The sequence below is a fragment of the Cucurbita moschata genome, unplaced genomic scaffold (assembly GCF_002738365.1).
Source record: "Cucurbita moschata cultivar Rifu unplaced genomic scaffold, Cmos_1.0 Cmo_Scf00039, whole genome shotgun sequence".
Lineage (NCBI taxonomy): Eukaryota > Viridiplantae > Streptophyta > Magnoliopsida > Cucurbitales > Cucurbitaceae > Cucurbita > Cucurbita moschata.
In genome coordinates, this window is record NW_019268555.1 from 1,980,750 (window position 1) to 2,001,572 (window position 20,823).

Below are 20,823 nucleotides of genomic sequence, written 5' to 3' on the forward strand. Positions count from 1 at the left end.
AAAAAAAAAAAAAAAAAAAAAAAAAAAAAAAAAAAAAAAAAAAAAAAAAAAAAAAAAAAAAAAAAAAATCTAATGAAATGAATGAGTTCGAGAATCGATCTTGATCAATGCAAAACAACGATTGTAAGTCATTAATTTCAGATGTGTGAATAGAATCACAACGGAATAAAAGTAGAATCAAATTACGATGCTCAAATTTAGGCTTCAAAAAAGAATTAGGGAATATCAATGATGAACCTGTCTGCGGGAAGAAATGACGACAGAGGCACCTTCCAAGGCGAGACGATGGGCGATTCGGAAGCCAATACCTTGAGTGGAAGCAGTAACAATGGCAACCTTCCCCTGAAACCTTTTCGCCATCTTCGTATTATCCATTTCTCTCCCTTCAAGGAAACTCGGAGCGAGCTTTACGAGTCGATGGGATTTCTGCATTTCTTTTATTTTATTCTCAATTTTTATTTTAGATTTAAATGAAATTTTTGAATTTAGTCTATTTTAAAAAATTAGAATTTTATTTTCATAAAATTAAACCTAAACTTAAATTCTAATTTTCTCAAAATTAAAATTTAATATTTTATTTAAGTTTTTCCCTAATAGATTTATAAATTTATAACCTTCAATGTCCAAATGAGGGCAAAAATTAAATTTGTAAAACTTAGATAACAAATAAAATTTTATTAATTCATTTTTTTTATATATATTTTAAAGTCCTAACCTAACCATTTTTTTATTTTTGTTCTTTGATGAATCCTATAAAAGAATTTTGTCTCATTAATTTTTAAATATAAATTATAGAATTAATAAATAGATATATTATTTGCTATTAAGATGTATAGAACTAATTTTACTATTTGATATAGTATTAATAAATATTTAGAAGTCGATTTTATATCACCCTTCAATTCAATAGGAAACATTGTTTTTGCTAATTCAAATTAATTAACGCATTGATTGCTGTAAGAAGTTATAAAAAAAAAAAAGAATAAATAGAAAAAGTAATTGGAGTTGGATCAAGATATTTTTGAAAACATATTGGGAATGTGGGAATGTCTCCACAAAGTCATAAGTTCATTTATGGGGCCGGGCGCTTCCCTATGCCAAAATGTCCAAAAGGAGTTGGATTTGTTCTTATAAAAAAAAATGAAATATGTTGAAATTTTTTTGTTTCGAAAATTATGGAAATCCAAAATAAATGTTCGAAAAATTGTGTCTTCCAAAAAGGAATATGATAAGTGAGATTTTGAGTAAGTGTTTACATAATCCTCTTCTATCCGAAGAAATGATTCATTGAAATAATGAGTCATCATCGATATCGACACATCTGAGATCGCCAAATGTTTAGGAGTTCCGCTATTCAATCATTTTTCTTTTTCTTGTTGCGGCATATCTGGTTCATACACATCTTCCCATTTATTGCTGCCAAAGATTTATTATACTCAAATCCAAATTTCTATTTTCTATTTAATGATAATGAAAAGAAAAATTATATTATTGACTTTCAAGGTTAAAATTGATTCTATGAAATTTTAGAATTTTAATGGATATACCAAAAGTTGTCGGAAATAAATTGGGTTCTCTTGTTCTTCATTAAAATATGGGAAGTAGGTAAACATAAAATATTTCAACCAACAAACCTAAGCTTAGTTTAATATTTATTTAGTTCCAAGAACTTATTTATAAGCCTACTAGAAATGGACTTGTAAATTATAAAACATCATACGCTGTACAACAAGCCACAAACAATCGACAAAACAAAAACTTCGATTACATCAAAATACCCAACTTTAAATTATAACTGTACTTCGAATCATAACCTAAACCTTTGAATGATTAATGAAGAACCTATACTTAGATTGGCCAACTACAAAAATAATATAATGTTATTTTAGATGCTTCACTCATATGGATTTTTGAAGTTCTTGAGAAGTTGTGGAATGTCGTACCCAAGCATATCATCCACAGCTTGAATCATTTTGGGCTTCAATTTCTCAAATTTATCAATGCTGTACCCATTTAATACCTCCTTAAAATGCTCCACACTTGGGAAGTCACCTGCCGGTAGGTGGTACTCTCTTTGAACCTGTCATCCACAGTTTAAAGAAATGATTCAAATATTATTTTCCTATTTTTCATCCACTTTCAAATTTCTAAACCACTACTCTTTGGCACGGGCAAGAGGGATCCATTGAGAGGGATACCGAGAGACGGGATGATCAAATATGGTTAGACCGATTTCTTTTCAAGCCGACATTTAACAAATCTCAAAATTAGCCATTCCAATTGTGGTTGATTCTTATGTATTAAAAAAAATCTCTATTAACATGCTCTCTATTATCTTACCAAGTTCAATTAAAATTATTTTCAAAGTATAAAGATTTAATTGGGCCACGAGACCTAGTTTTAAGATTTATTTAAACTATAAAGATTCAATTCGGACATTTGAACATACAAGATGAAAGGAATAAATTTACCTTTCCAAATTCATCTTCAAGATTATCAATAAGCCGTTGTTGAGCTTTAGCTTTGCCTATCATGGCAGGCATCTCCTTTTTAAGATGGCTGATAATGTAGGCATGAATCTTAGCCTCTCTGGCGCGTTTTACAAATTCATTAATCTGGAATGTGAAAATGAAAACTTCGTTATTTAGGCATGGTGATGGCAAATACGCATATTATGCAATCAAAACATGTAAACCAAATTACCCGACGGTCACACGCTTTCTTTGGAATATCGATCAAATCTGCTAACAGGTCATCTTGTTCCTTGATAAAAAGATCGCGACCAATTGGGCCGACAGAGGCTTCATTAACAGGCTTGTCATTAAATGACCTGATACAATCAGATAATAATTACGAGTGACAATCCAAGAAAATGCTGATATCAATGAAAGATCAGTTGGAAATTAACGTTTTATGTTATATAAATCAGTAAATCTAAGAGGAAATTATCAATGATCAACACTTTAATACATAAATAATAGACTGAATCAAAGAACCTACCCAATATAAACACGAGAGACCTCTGGAGTATTCAACACTTTGCCGAGCGACCACATCAATGCTCCGTATACTCTCATTAACTAGAATGATGGAAAGTCAAAGAGGTATACATTATAATCCTCCAATAAAGGAAACTATAAAGAGGAAAATAATTGCAGAGGTCTAAATCTTACTTGTTGAGTATCAACTTGATCTGCTTTATTGAGGACAACTCGAATCTTATCATCTTGACCACGAAGGGATCCTATAACACGCTTGAACTCGTCGCTGATATCCAGTTTATGGGGATCAAACAAAAGAAGAATGAGATCACATTTTGCTGCGAACCATGATATAACCCCTGTGAAATCATAGCTTCTCTGTGTGCGTTGCTTTTCCCCAGAGAGAACACCAGGAGTATCCACAAATGTAATTTGATCAAGGAGCTGAAAGTATAGGTAAAAAGTATTAGCTTCGTTGTAGCAATTTGGCAAAATGAAACTGCATAAACTTTAAAAGAAATAAATTAAACTTCAACGTACAGGATGCGGCATTTGAGAACATTCAAACTTCGACAAGAAAGCTCCACCGAAGGATGTCAGACCGGAGAATGGCATGTCTGCTTGAACAGCAATTGTGTTTCCTGGAACGCTTCTCTCATCTGGTCCAGACTGAGTACAAATTCACAATAAAGCAATGGAACCGTAAACGTGTTAGACATATCCCTTAATAAGGATAAATCACCCAGTTTGATTACATAGGTAAAGTTCCTCATTTGATGACTTGCAGTTCTTTCTTATTTTGGCCAATCGATCAAAGTAGCTTGGTGAAAACACATTTTACAGAGTGGAAAATAAAAGAAATTATAGGAAACACATTCATCATGGAGGAAATACTAATAAAATAGTACAATATGCAATTCCAAGTATTATTTTTCTTTTTATTCTGAACAATAAGCAATTAATTAGACATACTAAATCCATATCTTTCCCTAAACAAAATACAGAGTGCAAAAAGATAATCTGCGGAGATTAGTAAAAATTATAACATAGAACAGTTGTAGGATAATCAAAATAGAATTGCACAAACATTTAGACAGTGGCATGTTTCAAGCAAAAAATGTCCAAGACAAAAAGTCCAAAAAGCAAGCTATCAGCTATTATTTTTTAGTTTAAACTTATTATTTGACAGCAAAACAAAGGGTTTCTCTTACCATAACCACAACAAATCTATCAGTTGTTGGCTCCGGTCCTATGTGAGCTCCTGAGGGAAAAAAATTAAATAAATTAAGAAAGCATGCAATATATGAAGTTTATACATGCAGATTACAAAAGATCATAAAGTAAAAATTCAACTCACCTGGATAATTACATCTCAACAAATGTTTGATAAATGTTGTCTTTCCAGTTGAATATTGGCCCAACAACATTATCATCGGCTTAGCATCAAAATCACTGCTTGTCTGCAAGAAATTAGTCAAAACTTTGAAACACATTGAAGGAACATTTTACACAATGGAGGTAAACCATTTAACGACTCTTCTTCCATCTCAACCAAAAAGTTTTAAGTGGACAAGAAATTTCCCAATCTACTCACCAGCGATGGGGATACAAAATCATTAAACAGATAAGTAGCTTCCAGAGGCTTTAGTTTTTCATTGTATAGTTTCTTCAAACCGTCAATTATTGATGTAACAGCAGTATGGGGTATCTGAACAAGAAATGATGCAAAAGAAAACATTACCAGAGAAGAATAGGTCAGCATTTTCAATTGCATTTCATTAATTACCATGAAAAAAAAAAACAGATCTGGAACAAAATTGAAAAAGAAATCTTTCACAAATAATAAAACATAGACAAAGTATAATAATAAAAAAATAAAAAAAAAGAAAAAAACACAAAAGACCACATAATACCTTGCTTCCAGATTTTGAAGCAAACCAAGGAGATGATGGCGGTTGAGAAGTACCTATATTGGCAGAGTATCTATTCAAATCACAGACCAAGTTGGCAATTTTATTATAGAAATTCCATGGTAAAAAATTGTCGAACCATTTGTTTCATGTTGGCTAGATATTGCTAACTTCTTGGTCTTCTGAGAAGATTATAAAAAAATTATATCATACATCAATGTTGTATTATTTCAATGCAAAGTTCACATTATCAAATGAGTGATATTACTTACAAGAGCTAAAGCGTCCAAGCCTTCTAGAACTGGAAGTTCAATTTTTTCCATGTCAGCTGTAAACAAGTAAAAGGACGTCATCAATGTATAATGGACAGTAATCAAGTATTGCCTTTGCATTGCAAGGTGTTATGAAAGCAAATGAACGCAATAATTGGATTTGAAGAAGGCATTTTCTGGTTATAGTATATAAACCAGATTTATCCTTTCTACTTGTTTTAAAAACTTTTCACTAATAGTTTCCAAATAATCTAATTCAGTAATATGCAATAAAGTAAATCAAGTGTAACGGTTCAAGACCACTGCTCGCAGATATTGTCCTCTTTGGACTTTTCCTTCTAGGTTTCCCCCCAAGATTTTAAAACGCATCTGCTAGGGAGAGGTTTCCATACCCTTATATAAGATGTTTTGTTTTCCTCCCCAACCGATGTGGGATCTCACACAAGAAACCTAGCATTAGAGGATGGATTAACTGGTAAAAAATACTATTGGCCACAAGATTATCACCAAAGCAGTCTACAAGACTATGTTTCTTCTTAAATAATTTACAGTGAGAGCATGGTTACATTTCGAGGATCAGAGGAAGAGAAAATTAAAATAAATGGATAAAACAGAGTATCACTGATATCAATACTGATATTTCATAGAATTAAAGGTTCTGGCATATGATAATGATATCTGAATTATTTGATGTCTTAAGCCAAACCAAAAATTTTCACTTTAAATATAATATGGACTTGATAACAAAGAAAACTCACTTGTAACACTTCAAGAATAATAGCCAAAATAGCTTCAAATTGTTCATATAAAAGACAGAACCATCAAACAAATCATTCAACTTGCCTGATTTTTTGAGGATATCTGAGTTCAATTCATACCCTGCTTGCGCTAAAGAAATAAGCTGGTCGTTATCAGAACAAAAACAAGAATTAGAGGGAGCTCCATGGAGTGGCTAAAGTAATAAAATCAGAACAAAGAAGTAGAATAAAACCTGCATGGCTCTAACGAACTCATTGAAACCTAAATATCCTTGCCGTTTGGAGTCTGCAATAGCCCAAACCTTTAAACAGGAAACGAAAATATCACATCAGTTTCACTGGCGGCATAGTATAAAAGGACCCAAAGATATAATATCAGAATCTGTGACATATTATGAACCACAGCTGTTTAACGACCCAAAAAATAAAACCCCCCAAAAGTTGTGCAGTGAATCAGTGATCGGAGTACGAAGAAAAACAGACAGCACAGGCAGATACTCGACAAATTATATGTACTTTTAGCATCCAATTCATTGATACGAATTCAATTAAAATGCTTCTAATTTTCCACAGTAAAAATTCATCATCGTGATTAAGAGAAAAGGTTAGCAAAGTAATGAACACAACTTTTGAAACGAAACAAAATGAAACCAATAACCACAAAACACATGAACGTAAACAATATAGTACACCAAACATGAATAAGGAAGTTTGTTGAATTCTCCTTCAAATAAGGAAATTTATTTTTTCTCATCATGGTAGCAGCAATCTGGTTATCCACCTCTAAGCACATCAAAATCGGACATCCTACTAAGAACAATGAAGTTTAAACTTAACATCAATTAGGAAGCAGAGAACAGAAAAGGTCCGTAACAAACTCAAATCCAAATTCTGTAACCTAACGTGGCGTCAAAGTAAGATTCAACGATGAACTCAATGGGCTAAAAAGGAACAGAAAAATGAAACGTGATACCTGTTTGAGCTCTGCGCGAGAAAGATGAGACATGGAGAAGAACTGTATGGCATCATTTCCACTAACACGGCCATCTCCATCTACAAAAAAAAGGAGAAAACAAAAAACGAAGCGATTAACATCCAATAATTAATAAAACAAGAAACGCCGATTAAGGTAGAAATGTACCTGAATCGGCCAAACAGAACCATTCCTGAAATATCTTAAGCTGCTCTTTCAAGCAGGACGCAATTGTACCCGATCCAATCTCCATTTTTCAGCGCAACTCTGAAACAAAATCAGAGAATTGGAATTCGGAAATTGAAAAATGATCTACCAGATTATGCGGCTCTACTCTCCCTACTATCAACTCTTTTCTGATTTTTATCCTTTTTCTTCTGCAACACTTTTGGCGCTCGGGATGAAGAAAATCAAAACGCACGCCGATGCCAGAAACGACGCCGTTCCACTCGTTTTTGTCGGGGCTTGGAAACGGCCTTAGTGGCGGAGTTTTAATTCTGTGTGACGCGGTGTAGCTACTAATCGATGAATTCTATTAATCGGATGGTCTTGATGCAGATTATAGGGGTGTGATTCATCGGATTCGATTTGGTTGGACACGTGTGGAGAAGACCAGGAAGATTACTGTGGAGACTTTACAGGTGATTTACGTGTTTTCAAAAATTTGAATTTTCTCTCAACAGTTAAGGGTGAAACTCTCAACGAAGTTTTATAGTCTTTTCGGCTATTTGGTAGAAGGTTTTATTTATAATATATCTGTTTAAAAAAATTATTTAATTTTAGATAATTAATTTGATTAACTATTTTATTTTAATTAAATTAAATTATTGAAATAATGTTTTAATTAATTTAATTTTAATATAATTTTTCTATCTTAAATTAGATTTTTTTAATTTACTTTATAATAAATCTTAATAATTATATTTTAATTTTAATAAAATATAAACTTACATTGAACCGATATATATCTCAAAAATTAAATGTTGTATATGGTGGAATAAATTATATTAAATGATATATATTAATAAATTTTATATACTTATAATAATTTATGAAAACAATAAAAAGAATACAAAAAAAAGATTTATGTATAAAATAATTATTACACTAGAATGAATCTTTATTAATTATAGTTTATTGTTATCAATTACAAATTAATTATACTTCAAGATAGTCTAATTGAAAAAAAAGAAAATAAGTTATAAGAGAGAGAAACAATACTAAACCTAAATAATTGGAAAAAAAAAATCATATTTTATAAAACAGTAAAGAAAAGAACAAGTAAAAAATGAAAAAATGATAAGAAAAAAATAAAATAAGCGGAGGATTGACACTTTAACCCGAGCCAAATAGTACAAAATCCTCGAATTAACCCGAGCCAAATAAAAATATATATAATATACTAACAAGTTTACATTAGTGATGAATTTGTCAGATCGACGCTTTAACCGTTTTGGTGTTTACTATAGCTTCTGAATTAACCTACCATATAGTACGAGTGAAATTTTTTTATTATTATTTTAAGAATTTTTTAACATCTAAAAGGTGGACAAAAAATTGAATCGATAAAAGATTAGTTTCAATTAATTAAAGATTTTGTTATAAAATTGAGATAAATAATTCTAAATTCTAATGTATTTATTATCTATTTGCAACATTATTATATTACAATTTTTATATAATTTTTTTTATTTTTCTAATAGTTCAACCCGTTAGACTATTTCAATTATAATATTTTTTATTATAGACTATTTCAATTATAATATTTTTTTATTTTTGTTATATATAGTATCCGGTCTTTTTAATTTCATGATTTATCTTCTATTTTTCTTATTTAACCAATCCTCAACATTTTTCTTATTTAACCAATCCTCAACCAGTGTTGATATTTTAGTGGTCTCTTCTTACTACCAATTCTCAACTAACTATCTATATTTTAGTTGTCTTTAATTTTATGATAATATTGAACTATATGTTATAATTTTCGCTCATTTTTTCTTGATCGAATTTGTTTTTTTTTTTTTGTGAATAATTATAGATCGATTTGTGTTTGTTTGTGAACTTTTAATTATCGTTTATTTAAGATTATATCCAAATAATTATAAAGAGGATAAATAAAACTTTTTTTAAAAATAATTTTTTTTAACAATCTAAACCCAACCCAACCCGAGTTGGGTTGTGAAAATTTTTGGGTTGGGTTGGATTACCAATCTAACCGAACTTTTGGGTTGAGTAAAAAAAAAATCTCTCAACCCAATCCATCTCTGACCATTTAGGCCTCTAATGAAAACTATCCAGCAATATTTAAGTGATTGAGTTGGCAGCATGAACCAATTAAATTGTGACAAATGGCATTGTACTAATCTATTATATGTTTTAAATGGTTAGTATACTTATTGTTTTGGATATAATTAATGCTTCATACTTATTATATAGCTTATTGTATTGCTTATCATTTTTTATTGTTGGTAAAAATATTAATAATTTTAAGGAATTGTTTTGTAAAACCACATTCACTCCTAGATATTATACCAACGCAACAATTGGGATTGGAGCCAAGTTGCTTTTTCAGATTTCTTTTTTGTAAAGTTTATTTTTTTTGAGTTTTATGACAAACTAGGAGTAAATGGTATAATCGAAAGACAATCCACCTCTAGGTCTCTTCACGTAACAACTTTTTCTATATATTGATAGTCGCTACTAACATCTCACGCATAAAAATAACTCTAAAAAGAAAACTACATCTATAGTATAAATGTCAAAAACATTTAAAACATATTCTTCTTTAGAAAATACAAAAAAGAAATAATAAATACAAAATAATTTAAAACGATTGAAATGCAAAACAACATATTCTAACATAATACTAGAAATTTAAATATGAGTCTATCATATGCAACTGCCTTTCAAAAAGAAGAGAAAACTAAATTTAATATACAATCCAATTTATATATTTTATGAGCTGAAACAACTGTATGAACTGAAACAACCGTATAAATAGCTTTACAAAACAATTAGCTAATAAAAAGTAATGGCTGACTAACTAATCAAATCAAATCAAATCAACTTTCTAAATCAAAGGGCAACTTACTAGATCAAATCACAAACTAAATCTTTTAACGTCCTCTCTTGAACAAACCTCTAGTGTATCACACATCTTCAAACAAACATCAAGTTTTAAAATTTTGGTTATGATGTCTGCAACTTGATTCTGTGTATGAATATGAATCATCCTCACAACTCCTCCATTGAGGATGATTCATATTCATCATCTGGGTGGCTTCTTAATTCTTCTTTCAACATCACATGAGTGTTCTTGTGCTGACTCACATGAATCATCATTGTATACTTCATCCTCCGAGTTTTCAACTTCATTGTAGGTATCATTACTCAATTCTAGATCAACTGTAACTTCTTTTTGATGGGTTTTATGCCAATCCCAACCATTTTCTTCCTCAAACTTTACATCTCTACTAACAATTAGTTTTTGTGAGACTGGATCATAAAGTCTGCATGCCTTTGACTCCTCACTAACTACAAGTAATACATACTTCAAACTTTTATCCTCAAGCTTTGTTCTTTTGTTGTCTGGGACATGAACATACACAATATGTCCAAAAAATTATGAAATGTGAAACTGATGTTGTATGTCCGCTCCAAGCTTTTTTTGGAATCATATGCTTCACGGCTAGAGTGAGACTTCTATTGAGATATGAACTGTCGAGTTTGCAGCTTTTGCCCAGAAAGCTTTTGGTACTTTTTTCTTGCATCTAACCATATTCATAATTGTTCTATTTTTCCTTTCTGCCAAGCTGTTTTGTTATAGAGTATAAACCACTGTCAGTTGCCTTAGAATACCATTTTCATTACAAAAGCTAATGAATTCTTTGGTTGTGAATTTACCACCTTGATCAGTTCTCAAGCCCTTCAAATATATACCAGTTTCTTTTTCAAATATACTCTTGAATCTTTTAAGAATGGAGAACACTACTGATTTTTCAGCCAAGAAGAAAATCCAAGTTTTTTTTACTGCAATCATTGATGAAACTGATAAAATACCTCTTTTTGCTATTGGAGATGGGCGTGATCGGTCAACATATGTCATCATGTACAAGTTGAAGAATTTGAGATGCTCCCCATGTGCTTTATTTAGGAAACAGATCTCTTTGTTGTTTTCCTATCAAACAACCTTCACATACTTTTGAGGGAGCTTTAAGGACCGACAATCCTTGCACCATGTCCTTCTCTTGAAGTCTCTTTAGTCCTCCATAACTTAGATGCACATATCGACAATGTCATGTTCTTGCGGGATGTTCTGTAATAGCATTGAAGCATGATTGTTCCTTTGGTAGAGATTGAACAAATAGAGTAAACATTCTATTTGATGTCATTGAAGTCTCTATAATCAGTTCTCTGTCAGGATGATAAATCCTACATCCTCTTTTTGTATAAGAATTGCGAGACCTTTTTCTTGCAATTGTTCGATGCTCAACAAGTTGTCCTTCAAGTTTGGTACATAAAATACCTCGGTGATTACTTGCACAATCTCATTTACTTTAAAATTTACATTTCCTTTACCCATCAAAGCCATGCTTGAGTTGTCACCCAGCTTCATAGTTTGCCGAAACTTCTCATTAATATGATAGAAAAGTTCTTTCTTTCCACACATATGGTTGTTGCATTCGGAGCCAAGAAACTAAATGTCCTTCTTTTTAGTTATCTTCTCATCTACATAGGCCATTAACAACATCTCTTCATTAGTTTCTGCATAATTTGCTCTGTCATTCTCCCTTTTTAGAGCACTCATATTGGTAATGTCCTAATCCATGGCAGTTGTAACATTCTACAGTTGATCTATCAAAGTTTTGTCGACCTCTTCTTCTACTTTGTCCTCGAAAGCCACTACGTCCTTTTCCTCTGCTGCCAAAATTTCCATCATGTGTGACTTTTAGAGCTTTTTCTTCCTCACAAACATGATCATTCATGCGTTGCTCGTGTACTAAGAGACTAATTTATAACTCATCAATGGATAAGGAATCCAGATCATTAGACTCATCAATCGAGCAAACAACATAGTCGAACTTAGAAGTCATAGATCTTAGGATCTTTTCTATGATGTCAATGTCAGCCATCTTTTCTCCATGAATTTCTTTCTATTAACAATTACGAGAGTTCGAGCAAAGTAGTCTGACACTGATTCTCCCTATCTTCATCTGAAGAACCTCCCACTCTTTGCGAAGAGCTTGTAGTTGTGCACGTTTGACTCAAGTTGTTCCCTAGTACTTCTGTTTCAAGGAATCCTAAATATCCTTGGCTGCGTCTTTCTTCATAAAGGTTTCTAGAGTTGACTATCTATGACTTGGAAGAAATAGTTTTTGGCTTTTAAATCCTTCCACTTGAGATCTTCCATTGCTTTCTTTTGTCCTTCTGGTGCAGCAGCAGAAATTCCTTGCTCCACCACACTCCAATATTCTTTTGAGATGAGAAGGTTTTCCATCCTCATGGACTAGTGATAATAATATTCGTCCAACTTTGGAATCGATGGTGCACAAAACTACTCTCGGTCGCCATATCACTACTCTTATCTTGAAAATGCTTCTACTTTTCAAGGTAAGAATACTCTAATAGAAAATGCTTCTACTTTTCAAGGTAAGAATACTCTAATACAAAATGTTAAAAAGGGAGAAAACTAAATTTAATATAAAATCAAAGTTATGTATTTGATGCAACTATATAAATAGCTTTACAAAGCAACCCAAAAGACAAAAAAATTAGCTAATAAATAGTAACCGCTAACTAACTAATTAATCAAATCAAATCACAAACTTAATCTTTTAAAAGTGCCATATTTTCTGCTCGCGATGGTCGTCGTCCTTCGTACATGTGCGTCTTGCGTTTACCTGAAAAATGATGTGGCACACGACTTGAGTATTTGCATGACAACAAAGCAGCGTCGGGTCGAGGCATGGGTCACGGGTCGGCTCACAGGTTGAATAGGGTCGAGGTGCTGCAGTCTGGGCTATCAGGCTGGACTATGGTCTTGGGCTTACTGGGTCGAGGTAAGTGGGCTTCATCTCTCGAGTTTGTAGGTGGGTCGTGTGCGGTTCACGGGCACGGGTCCCGATTATTGTAAATGTGTGTCGTGGGTTAAAGCTAGCTTGGGCCGCTACAATTTGGGTTGCAGGTGTGAGCCTCGGGTCATGGATAGATTTGATCTGGATGTATTAAATCTCTTCTTCCTTACCCGACTTCCTACGCGATTTTTCAGTGAAGTTTCTGTAACATCCCAAAAAAAAGAAGGAAAATCACCCATGTAAGACCCAAAGGATCAAGGAAAGAAATCATGAGGATTGAGAAGGACAAGAGTCTTAAGCAAGTCATTTCCATACCCTACAAAGTAATTTTAAGGACTTAAAGTCTTTGGAGAAGGATTGAGAATGAAAATATAAGTGAAAAAGGACGAAAAAGTAATTTTTCCAATTTCTAAGGAACTTTCCGAATTTTTAATTCCTTTTGCTAGAGAGAATTTCAAGATTCTCAATAAAGAAAGATGCTCAAGAAGTAAAAAATGACCACAATAGACGAAGAAGTTTTATGAAAATTATGGATTTTTTTGAGAAAAATAATAATAAAATATTATGAAAGTGACAAATTACCAAATTACCCCTGAAGATATGGATAATTATGAACCTGTCATTCTGGCCAGAATCATATGATCAATAGTGATCATCTGCACAAAATCCTTCCACTCTCTACTCTCAGCCATTGGATCTCCTCTAAAATTGGATTTATTCTAGAACAGTCACAGATTATCACATCCAACTGCGAGGATTCAAAATCAAGGTCGGTAGCTCCCTTATCGGAGATGATATTTTTAACGAATTTTCTAGAAAATCCAACCTCAAATTCATGACGATTTTGGAGCTCTCAGTATTAGTTTAAGTTTCCCAAGTCTGAAGTTGGGGCAATAGTTTGGAACAAGAATCGAGGAAGGTCGAGCTCTCAATTGTAGGCAATAAGCGTTTAGATTTTGGGTCTCCTACTCTCGGATTTCTTCCAAATCCAAGAGAAATTCTCCACCATTTCTCTTCAAACTTGTTCCTACAGTTTCTAAACAAGATTACCCACAAGTTCTATGAAGAAATTGAGTGCTGAAATTGCCTTGAAAGCATTCCCGCAATCCAATCCAACATTAAAGAGCTTCAAGGACAACTCAAAATTCCAATCCGAGGATACACGAGATCCCAATAAGTTTTTGCACCTCCAAGGAATGTTTTCATAGAAGAACACAAAGAGAAATAACCTCAGGAACGTGCCCAATTGAAGAAAATTTGTTTCGGGTTTGATTTGGGGGTAAGTTTCGAATTCCTATCTACAACTCCTTTTCCTTTAAATTAAGAATTCCTTTAGCTTCAGAGCAAGAAGTTGAGTAACTTTTATGAAGAAATCGTGAGTTGAAACGTCGTAAAACAAGCTACCCAAGAGATCGAAAATCAGAGGTTTCGAGTAACATTGCAGCCGAGAACAATTTCTCAAAATTAAGGTCCCACGCTCAAAGTAGTTCCTCCAAACCAATTCCTTTAGCTTGAGGTAAGAATAAGGAAGAGGTTTTGAGAAGAAATCGAGCTTTGAAAATCCCTAGAATCAGCTACCCAATAAGGAATCCTCTGTTTTTTCTCCGGCGAGAAATCATATTTTAGACGAACTTTAGAAGCGAATATCTTAGGCCACGATCCACGAGAAGGTATGAAATCAATCCCTAGCTCTTCCTTGTAACACCATCTTTAAGTTTCATGAAGAAATCAAGGGGAGAAACAACATGATCGGAGTTGTGGAGGGCAAGTTTCAGACTGCGGCGCTATATGATACACGCGTTTTCTTCCCGTCTGGAGGAAGAAGATGATGGCGTGGCCGGTTCAACTAAACCGGCCATGTCAACCTAAAATACGACCTTCACTCGGGTTTTCTCAATTTTAACCCCCTTCTAGACTGTTTCACATGAAAAACTTTATGGTTCCGGAAACTAGACACAATAAGGAGGAAGGAAATTTGAGGTAATTGGATACCGAAAGCTCAAGAACGAAAGTCCCAAACGTCAACGACGAGATAAGTAGCCACCTTAGACTTTTTGTTAAGAAATATTTGTAGGAATCACTTAGATTTCCATATGAACCCTAAACCAAGTATGAATTAAGGATACATGAAAGAAAAACTCAAAGAACTGTGAGTTAAGGTCCTTAACCGATTAAATTGCTCAAGAATTAGGTAACATTAAAATAACCTACTAGATGAACTCTGCTGCCTATGAAATTTTAATGCTGAGTATATTATAGCATGTTGAGGTTATATATTAAATTTGGTGATTAATGGATAAGGATAAGTAGGTAAATCAAGAAACGGTGCAAAATGACCATAATGCCCCTAAGGATATCTACCTACGGTTCATGACCTAGATGACCTCCAAATGCTATGAAACTCTGTAGCAGATCTTATTTTATGATGTTTAATGATGTGGTGAAGTTTGAAAGCCGTTGGAATGTTCCAGTAGAAAAACCAAGAATTAGGGGTAAATGACCAAAATGACCCTAGGACTACTCATGAAAATTCAAGGTTTATACGTGCTCCAAATTATTTGCTACTTCTTATATGGTCTATTATGAAGGACATTGTAACCTTCCGAAATTTTCTACTTAATTTAAGGTCGCTACTGTATACGTGCCATAAACATTGAATGCGGAAAACTTCATTTAAATTCCATAAAACATAACTTTTATCTTAAAACACAGCCATGGACTTACGTGTTTCGAAAATATCTTTAAAACGACACAACAAAAGACTAAATAAAATGAATAAGAGTTTAAGTTAAAAACATTCTATTCTAGCCTAAGTCTAAGAAAATAAATACCACTATCCTATGCATGTGTCATGGTCTCGAGTTGTGATGCCGTCGTCAGCCGTACAGGAATGCCTTGCCTTAACCTGAAAAATATAGTAGCACATGGCTTGAGTATTTAAAGAAATACTCAGTAAGTGACCCCACTATTGGGGTTAAATGCAACAATCACATGCAATGAGATGATGGGACCTATCTTTCGTTTCGTTTCATTTTCCCCATGGTACTGTCCTAACGGGTAATTTTGGACGTGTACCATATACTCTACACACAGCCCATAGGTGCGAGTATGGGCTCACCAGCTAGTTCGCACACCGCTGGGCCACTTTTCTTATCCGGTAGGCATACTCTAGGAGCCCCTTATGCCGGAACCCGTTAGAACTAGTAACCGTCACGGCAGTGCTATGCAAAGCATAATGATCGTTGTCCTGCCATTGGATGTACGCGTCCGTACCCTCGTGATGGGATAGGGGTATCCCCCCAAATGCATGAACACACATAATGCATGAGGTCCCAAAACTTTTCCATTTTCATTATCCTTTAATACAACCCCACTAGCATTATGTACATATCATATCATTTTCATATCGTTTCAGATATCGTTCATCATTCATATCATATCATTTCTCATTCTTCAGTTCTCAAATCATACGTAATTCTAACGGGGTTATATTTCATGCCATTTATCGTAATTTCATGTCATTCATATCATGCTGTATACACACAATTTAAGAGACCTAACATAACGTTCTATGCTTTTAACATAACATTTTATCATATACACATCATACCATGACATATTGCATCACAATGTATCATATCATAAACAAGTCATAACGTAAATCGTAGTCATATCGTTTTCTAAATTATCAAGCCTTAACGTTCTTATACCTATCACAAACATATCATTACGTGAACGTACCTCAGTCATATCATCATAAGAACGTAACCTAACGCTATCGTTCTATCAATCTATCACAAACCTATCCCTTTCTACCTGTAGCCTAACCGTAGTCTTCCATCAATCTCTCTTATCAATATCACTCTGGTATGTAACCTAATCTTAACGTTTCATGAACGTATTTTACTCCTATCGTTACATTTTGTCTTATGCATCCTTCTCGTATCCTATTTCAAACATATCATTGAACACATTGTACCGTAATTATTATCAAACAATTCACAGATTATAACATATACATAACAAATAAGAAGCATATCGATCCACAGACAATTCACACATATCAATATATATGACACGTGCAGAACCACGGGACACGTGTTAACAGCAAATATAACCATGCCGATAGTAAGGGCACTTACCTGACTAGCTTAAGTCCTCACGAATATATCTTTAATGAAAATTCGATTCCGTCCTTTGAAAACCGAGTCAATCTATATGAGCCCATGACATTAGTTTCAGGTTTGAACTCTACAAAATTATTTCTCTAATTTACATTGGCCATCCTAAAATTATGATATTTACTGTTAGACAAACTTTAACGGAGTTCATTGCCCTTTCATATTTACTGTTTTATTATTAAATTCTGTTCAACAAATCTTTCCTCAATCTCTCTCCCTCATTATTTTCATTTTGTAAATAGATTTTCAATTGTGTAAACATATATTATTGTCCAATTTTAAGTCTTGTTTGGCTACCATAGTTATAGGTCTGCAAACTAAAATTTTATTGAATCTATCTTCGAGTTTATAGATCTGCCAACTAAAATTTTATTGAATCTAATCTTATTCCGTATAACTTAAAATGCTAACAAAAATCTAATCAGTTGGACATTGGATCTGATTCTTATAGGACCTGGTAAAATATGAAAGAAATTTTATCCTAAATTAATTTCTTATAACCATACCTATAAATAAAATGGAAATATGAGATATAATGACTGACCAAAATCTATAAATCTGCTTATGTTGAAAGTCATTTTACTCCTCAAATCTGATTGTTGTTTTTCTGTTTCCTTTTGCAGTTGGCATTAAGGATGGGTTGAGGAGAGATAATTGTAGAGAGGGATGAGAGGTTAGTGGAGAGAAGGGGAAAATGTTGTTTTTTTTTGTTATTATTGTTATTTAACTTTTTTTATAATTATTTTTATTTGTTTATTTATTTATGATTTAATTTTTTTATTTTTTTATTTTTTTTTGGGCTATTTGAGACATGAAGTTATGTTTGAGGCTTAAGTTTATTGGAGCAAGTTTGAAACCTAAACCAAGTCAAGACCCAAAGAAACACCTAAAGGAAAACACCACGAGAATCAAGACTCTTGTAGAATTGTCTAAAGAATTCACTAGGAATCTATGACCTTCTAGAACAACTCACGCTAAGATGGAATCATATGGTTAAAAATGCAAGTTACAACTTATGCCTCAAGAAATTATGGACCTTAGAAACTTACAAGATTGAGTACCAAGATCAACACCACACAAACTTTACAATTACCCAAGTAAGAAGAATACTAGGTACCACTCAAGGATGAGGGACCAAGGTCCCCAAACTCATAACTCAAGAATGCTAGGTAATACTCTAATCATGTCCAATGTGACCCGCGACCTCCCACCAAGCGGTGCTTTCTGAGGCCCAAAAATTTCTCTTCTAGGTGGGATGCCCTGTACCATGTTTCCTTTGCAGGATGTCATGTTTGGCCTCAAGTTTCCCTCACCTAGATGAGATGTTCTGCACCATGTTATGGGTACCCAAAAGATTTGCAGGATGCCATGTTCATGTATGCACCGAGCACATGACCTTTATGGTCTATCATGAGGAGTAGTCTATCGCCACAATGGAACAAGAAGAAAGTAAGTTACCTTAGCCACGAATCAAGAACCTCATAAGACTTCCCACGGTACAACATGCTCATGACTTAGACTATACTACTTGGAGCGCATGAAGCCTTGAGCGTAGGTATTCAGACTGTATTATAGTGCAAGCCCTTGATGCATGATTAGACTACATCGCTTGGAACGTAAGAAGCCTTGGATGTAGGTTTTCAAACTATGCCGCTTGGAACGTATGAAGCCTTGGGCATAGGTTAGTAGACCGTATTGAAGGGCAAGCCCTAAGATACGGATTAAGGCTATGTCGCTTGGAACGCATGAAGCCTTGGACACAGGATTGTCAGGTGCATGGCTAGTGCTGTAAATCCTAGGGGGAGTGTCTTTGAGAATGAATCAAGAACAGAATAAGAACCAAGAAGGTACCAAGAACAAGAGAAAGATCAAGGTCTAGAACATGGATCAAGATCCAAGTTCTAAGGACAAGAACCAAGAACCATGGTACTAAGACCCTTAAAGGATAACCAAGGTTTTAAAATCCAAGGATCAAGGTCCTTAGGATAGATCACGATTAGAACCCCAAGTCAAGAACTAGAGGGCCTAAATACTTACAAATAGAACAATAACAAGAACAAGACAAGAAAAAAGAATGTGGTACCCTAGCATCGTCGAAGTTATTGATAAGAACTAACACCTATGGCTTCCTTTAATGATAACTCTTTAAATTCTTGAGAAAAATCCATAAAATTTATGTCTTTCTGTTTGTAGGAAACAAATTTGCAAGATTGGTGAAAGTTGCTAATTAAAATGAGCTATGGATTGAGATAACTCGACCTAAACTGATTGTTGGATGAAGGAGAGGCACAAACTAAACTGTCTAGAGGTAGGTTATGATGATGTCAGCTACTAGCTAAACTGAACTCGGTCAATTCAGCGTGACTAATTTTTAGTCCTTACGATCTGTTTTACGATATTTTGACCTCCTCAAGTCCAATTTTGAATATGTTTTTACTAGTTTTCTTCTTTGGACTCAATTAGGGTATGATGAGCTTGGAGGATCCAAAGTTCAAGAATTAGATGGATCAACTTAGTGAGAGACTATTCAAACTTTTTTATGAGATATTTGTAGGAATTGATTAAGATTTGGGCTAAATGATTCGAGTATGGAAATAGGATAAACATTACGAGGAGTTGATGAACTAAACTTAGTATAATGAAATTTTGAAATAATTTAGTACCTATGAACGTTTCATGAGCTTCCAGACTTCCGATTAAAACTCAGATTATTTTTTTATGAACTATTGTGACTCTGGCGAGCATAGTTATACTTAACCATGGATGTATGCTTGGTGAATAGGGATGTCTAAAGTTGACTACTAGAAAGAATGTTAAGTGATTGTGGGGAATGAATGCTCCATCTGCGCAATTGAACGGTTGGAATCGGTTTTGAATTTGTTTAGAATTAAACAAAATTAAAGTCTAAGCAAATTTACACTTCTTGAAAGCTCTAGCAAGTCTTTAATCTACTTGCTCTAGCTCCTCAAACGATTGAATCTCTTCCATAAAGTATTTCTCGTTATGAGTTAAACATAAGGTCAAAATTTATGGGCGGTTTTTGAAACAAAATTCCCATGGGATTGGAGGAGAGAGTTTTAGAAAACATTATCCACCCTAAAGAGAAGAAAGTGTAGGATACTTTTGTTCTCAACCTAAGGGTCTTATTTATTTTACAAAATAATATATTTAAATATATAATGTATTATAATATCTTATTTTAATCATATTTAAATATCATAAGATTTAATGATAAGGAATTACTCGAGGGAAAATAAGATTCATATTATATTGTTGATCAAATATTTCAAGGCAAGAACACTTGTTTGAAATTCAAATCACTCGACAATCAAGATCAATCATGTCAAGCTTGAATGATTATAAACATGCAACCTAAACTTGAATGATTATAAACATGCAACCTAAACTACGTAGAATTGCAAAGAAACTTACTTTTTGACTAGAGGAAAACACAAATGCTCTTTTTACTACATTTTTCAAGCCTCATTTAGAGAGACAACATACATGGCTTTATATAGTGGTAAAATGAATGTTCTTAAACTTCCACGTGGCATTCCAAGAGTTGTAGCTTTCATATATTATGACTATACTTAGCGATTATGTATAGTTTATGACCATAATTAGCCACAATGTAAATTTAACCATAAATTAAATAAATAGTTTTAAAATATATT

At 33.3% G+C, this 20,823-nt stretch overlaps 2 protein-coding genes across 3 annotated transcripts in view; both read right to left on the minus strand.

Annotated features, from left to right (window-relative positions):
- The window catches only part of LOC111432646 (tropinone reductase-like 3), a 4,868-nt gene extending 4,435 nt beyond the window's left edge, over nt 1–433 (minus strand). For both annotated transcript variants that reach the window (XM_023069591.1, XM_023069590.1), the window contains exon 1: nt 238–433. In XM_023069591.1, the coding sequence (XP_022925359.1) occupies nt 238–432 (195 nt within the window). In that variant the 5' untranslated portion in view covers nt 433. The remainder of the gene's footprint in view (nt 1–237) is intronic.
- Nucleotides 434–1,625: 1,192 nt separating this feature from the next.
- On the minus strand, nt 1,626–7,250 carry LOC111432601 (EH domain-containing protein 2). Its single transcript, XM_023069540.1, has 16 exons — nt 7,063–7,250; nt 6,895–6,974; nt 6,155–6,223; nt 6,007–6,064; nt 5,164–5,219; nt 5,031–5,073; nt 4,895–4,947; nt 4,576–4,689; nt 4,339–4,441; nt 4,193–4,242; nt 3,522–3,650; nt 3,174–3,425; nt 3,001–3,080; nt 2,704–2,830; nt 2,472–2,615; nt 1,626–2,080 (listed from the first exon to the last, which is right to left on the minus strand). The coding sequence occupies exons 1-16, from the start codon at nt 7,145–7,147 to the stop codon at nt 1,895–1,897; spliced, it is 1,629 nt and encodes a 542-aa protein (XP_022925308.1). The 5' UTR covers nt 7,148–7,250; the 3' UTR covers nt 1,626–1,894.
- Between the last annotated feature and the right edge of the window lie 13,573 nt (nt 7,251–20,823).

Coding starts and splice junctions, on each gene's coding strand:
- LOC111432601 (XM_023069540.1), bottom strand. CDS start 7,147: ATGGAGATTGGATCGGGTACAATTGCGTCCTGCTTGAAAGAGCAGCTT. Junction 6,224..6,894: donor CTCGCGCAGAGCTCAAACAG/GTATCACGTTTC, acceptor TCCTGTTTAAAG/GTTTGGGCTATTGCAGACTC. Junction 5,220..6,006: donor AGATATCCTCAAAAAATCAG/GCAAGTTGAATG, acceptor ACTTGTTTACAG/CTGACATGGAAAAAATTGAA.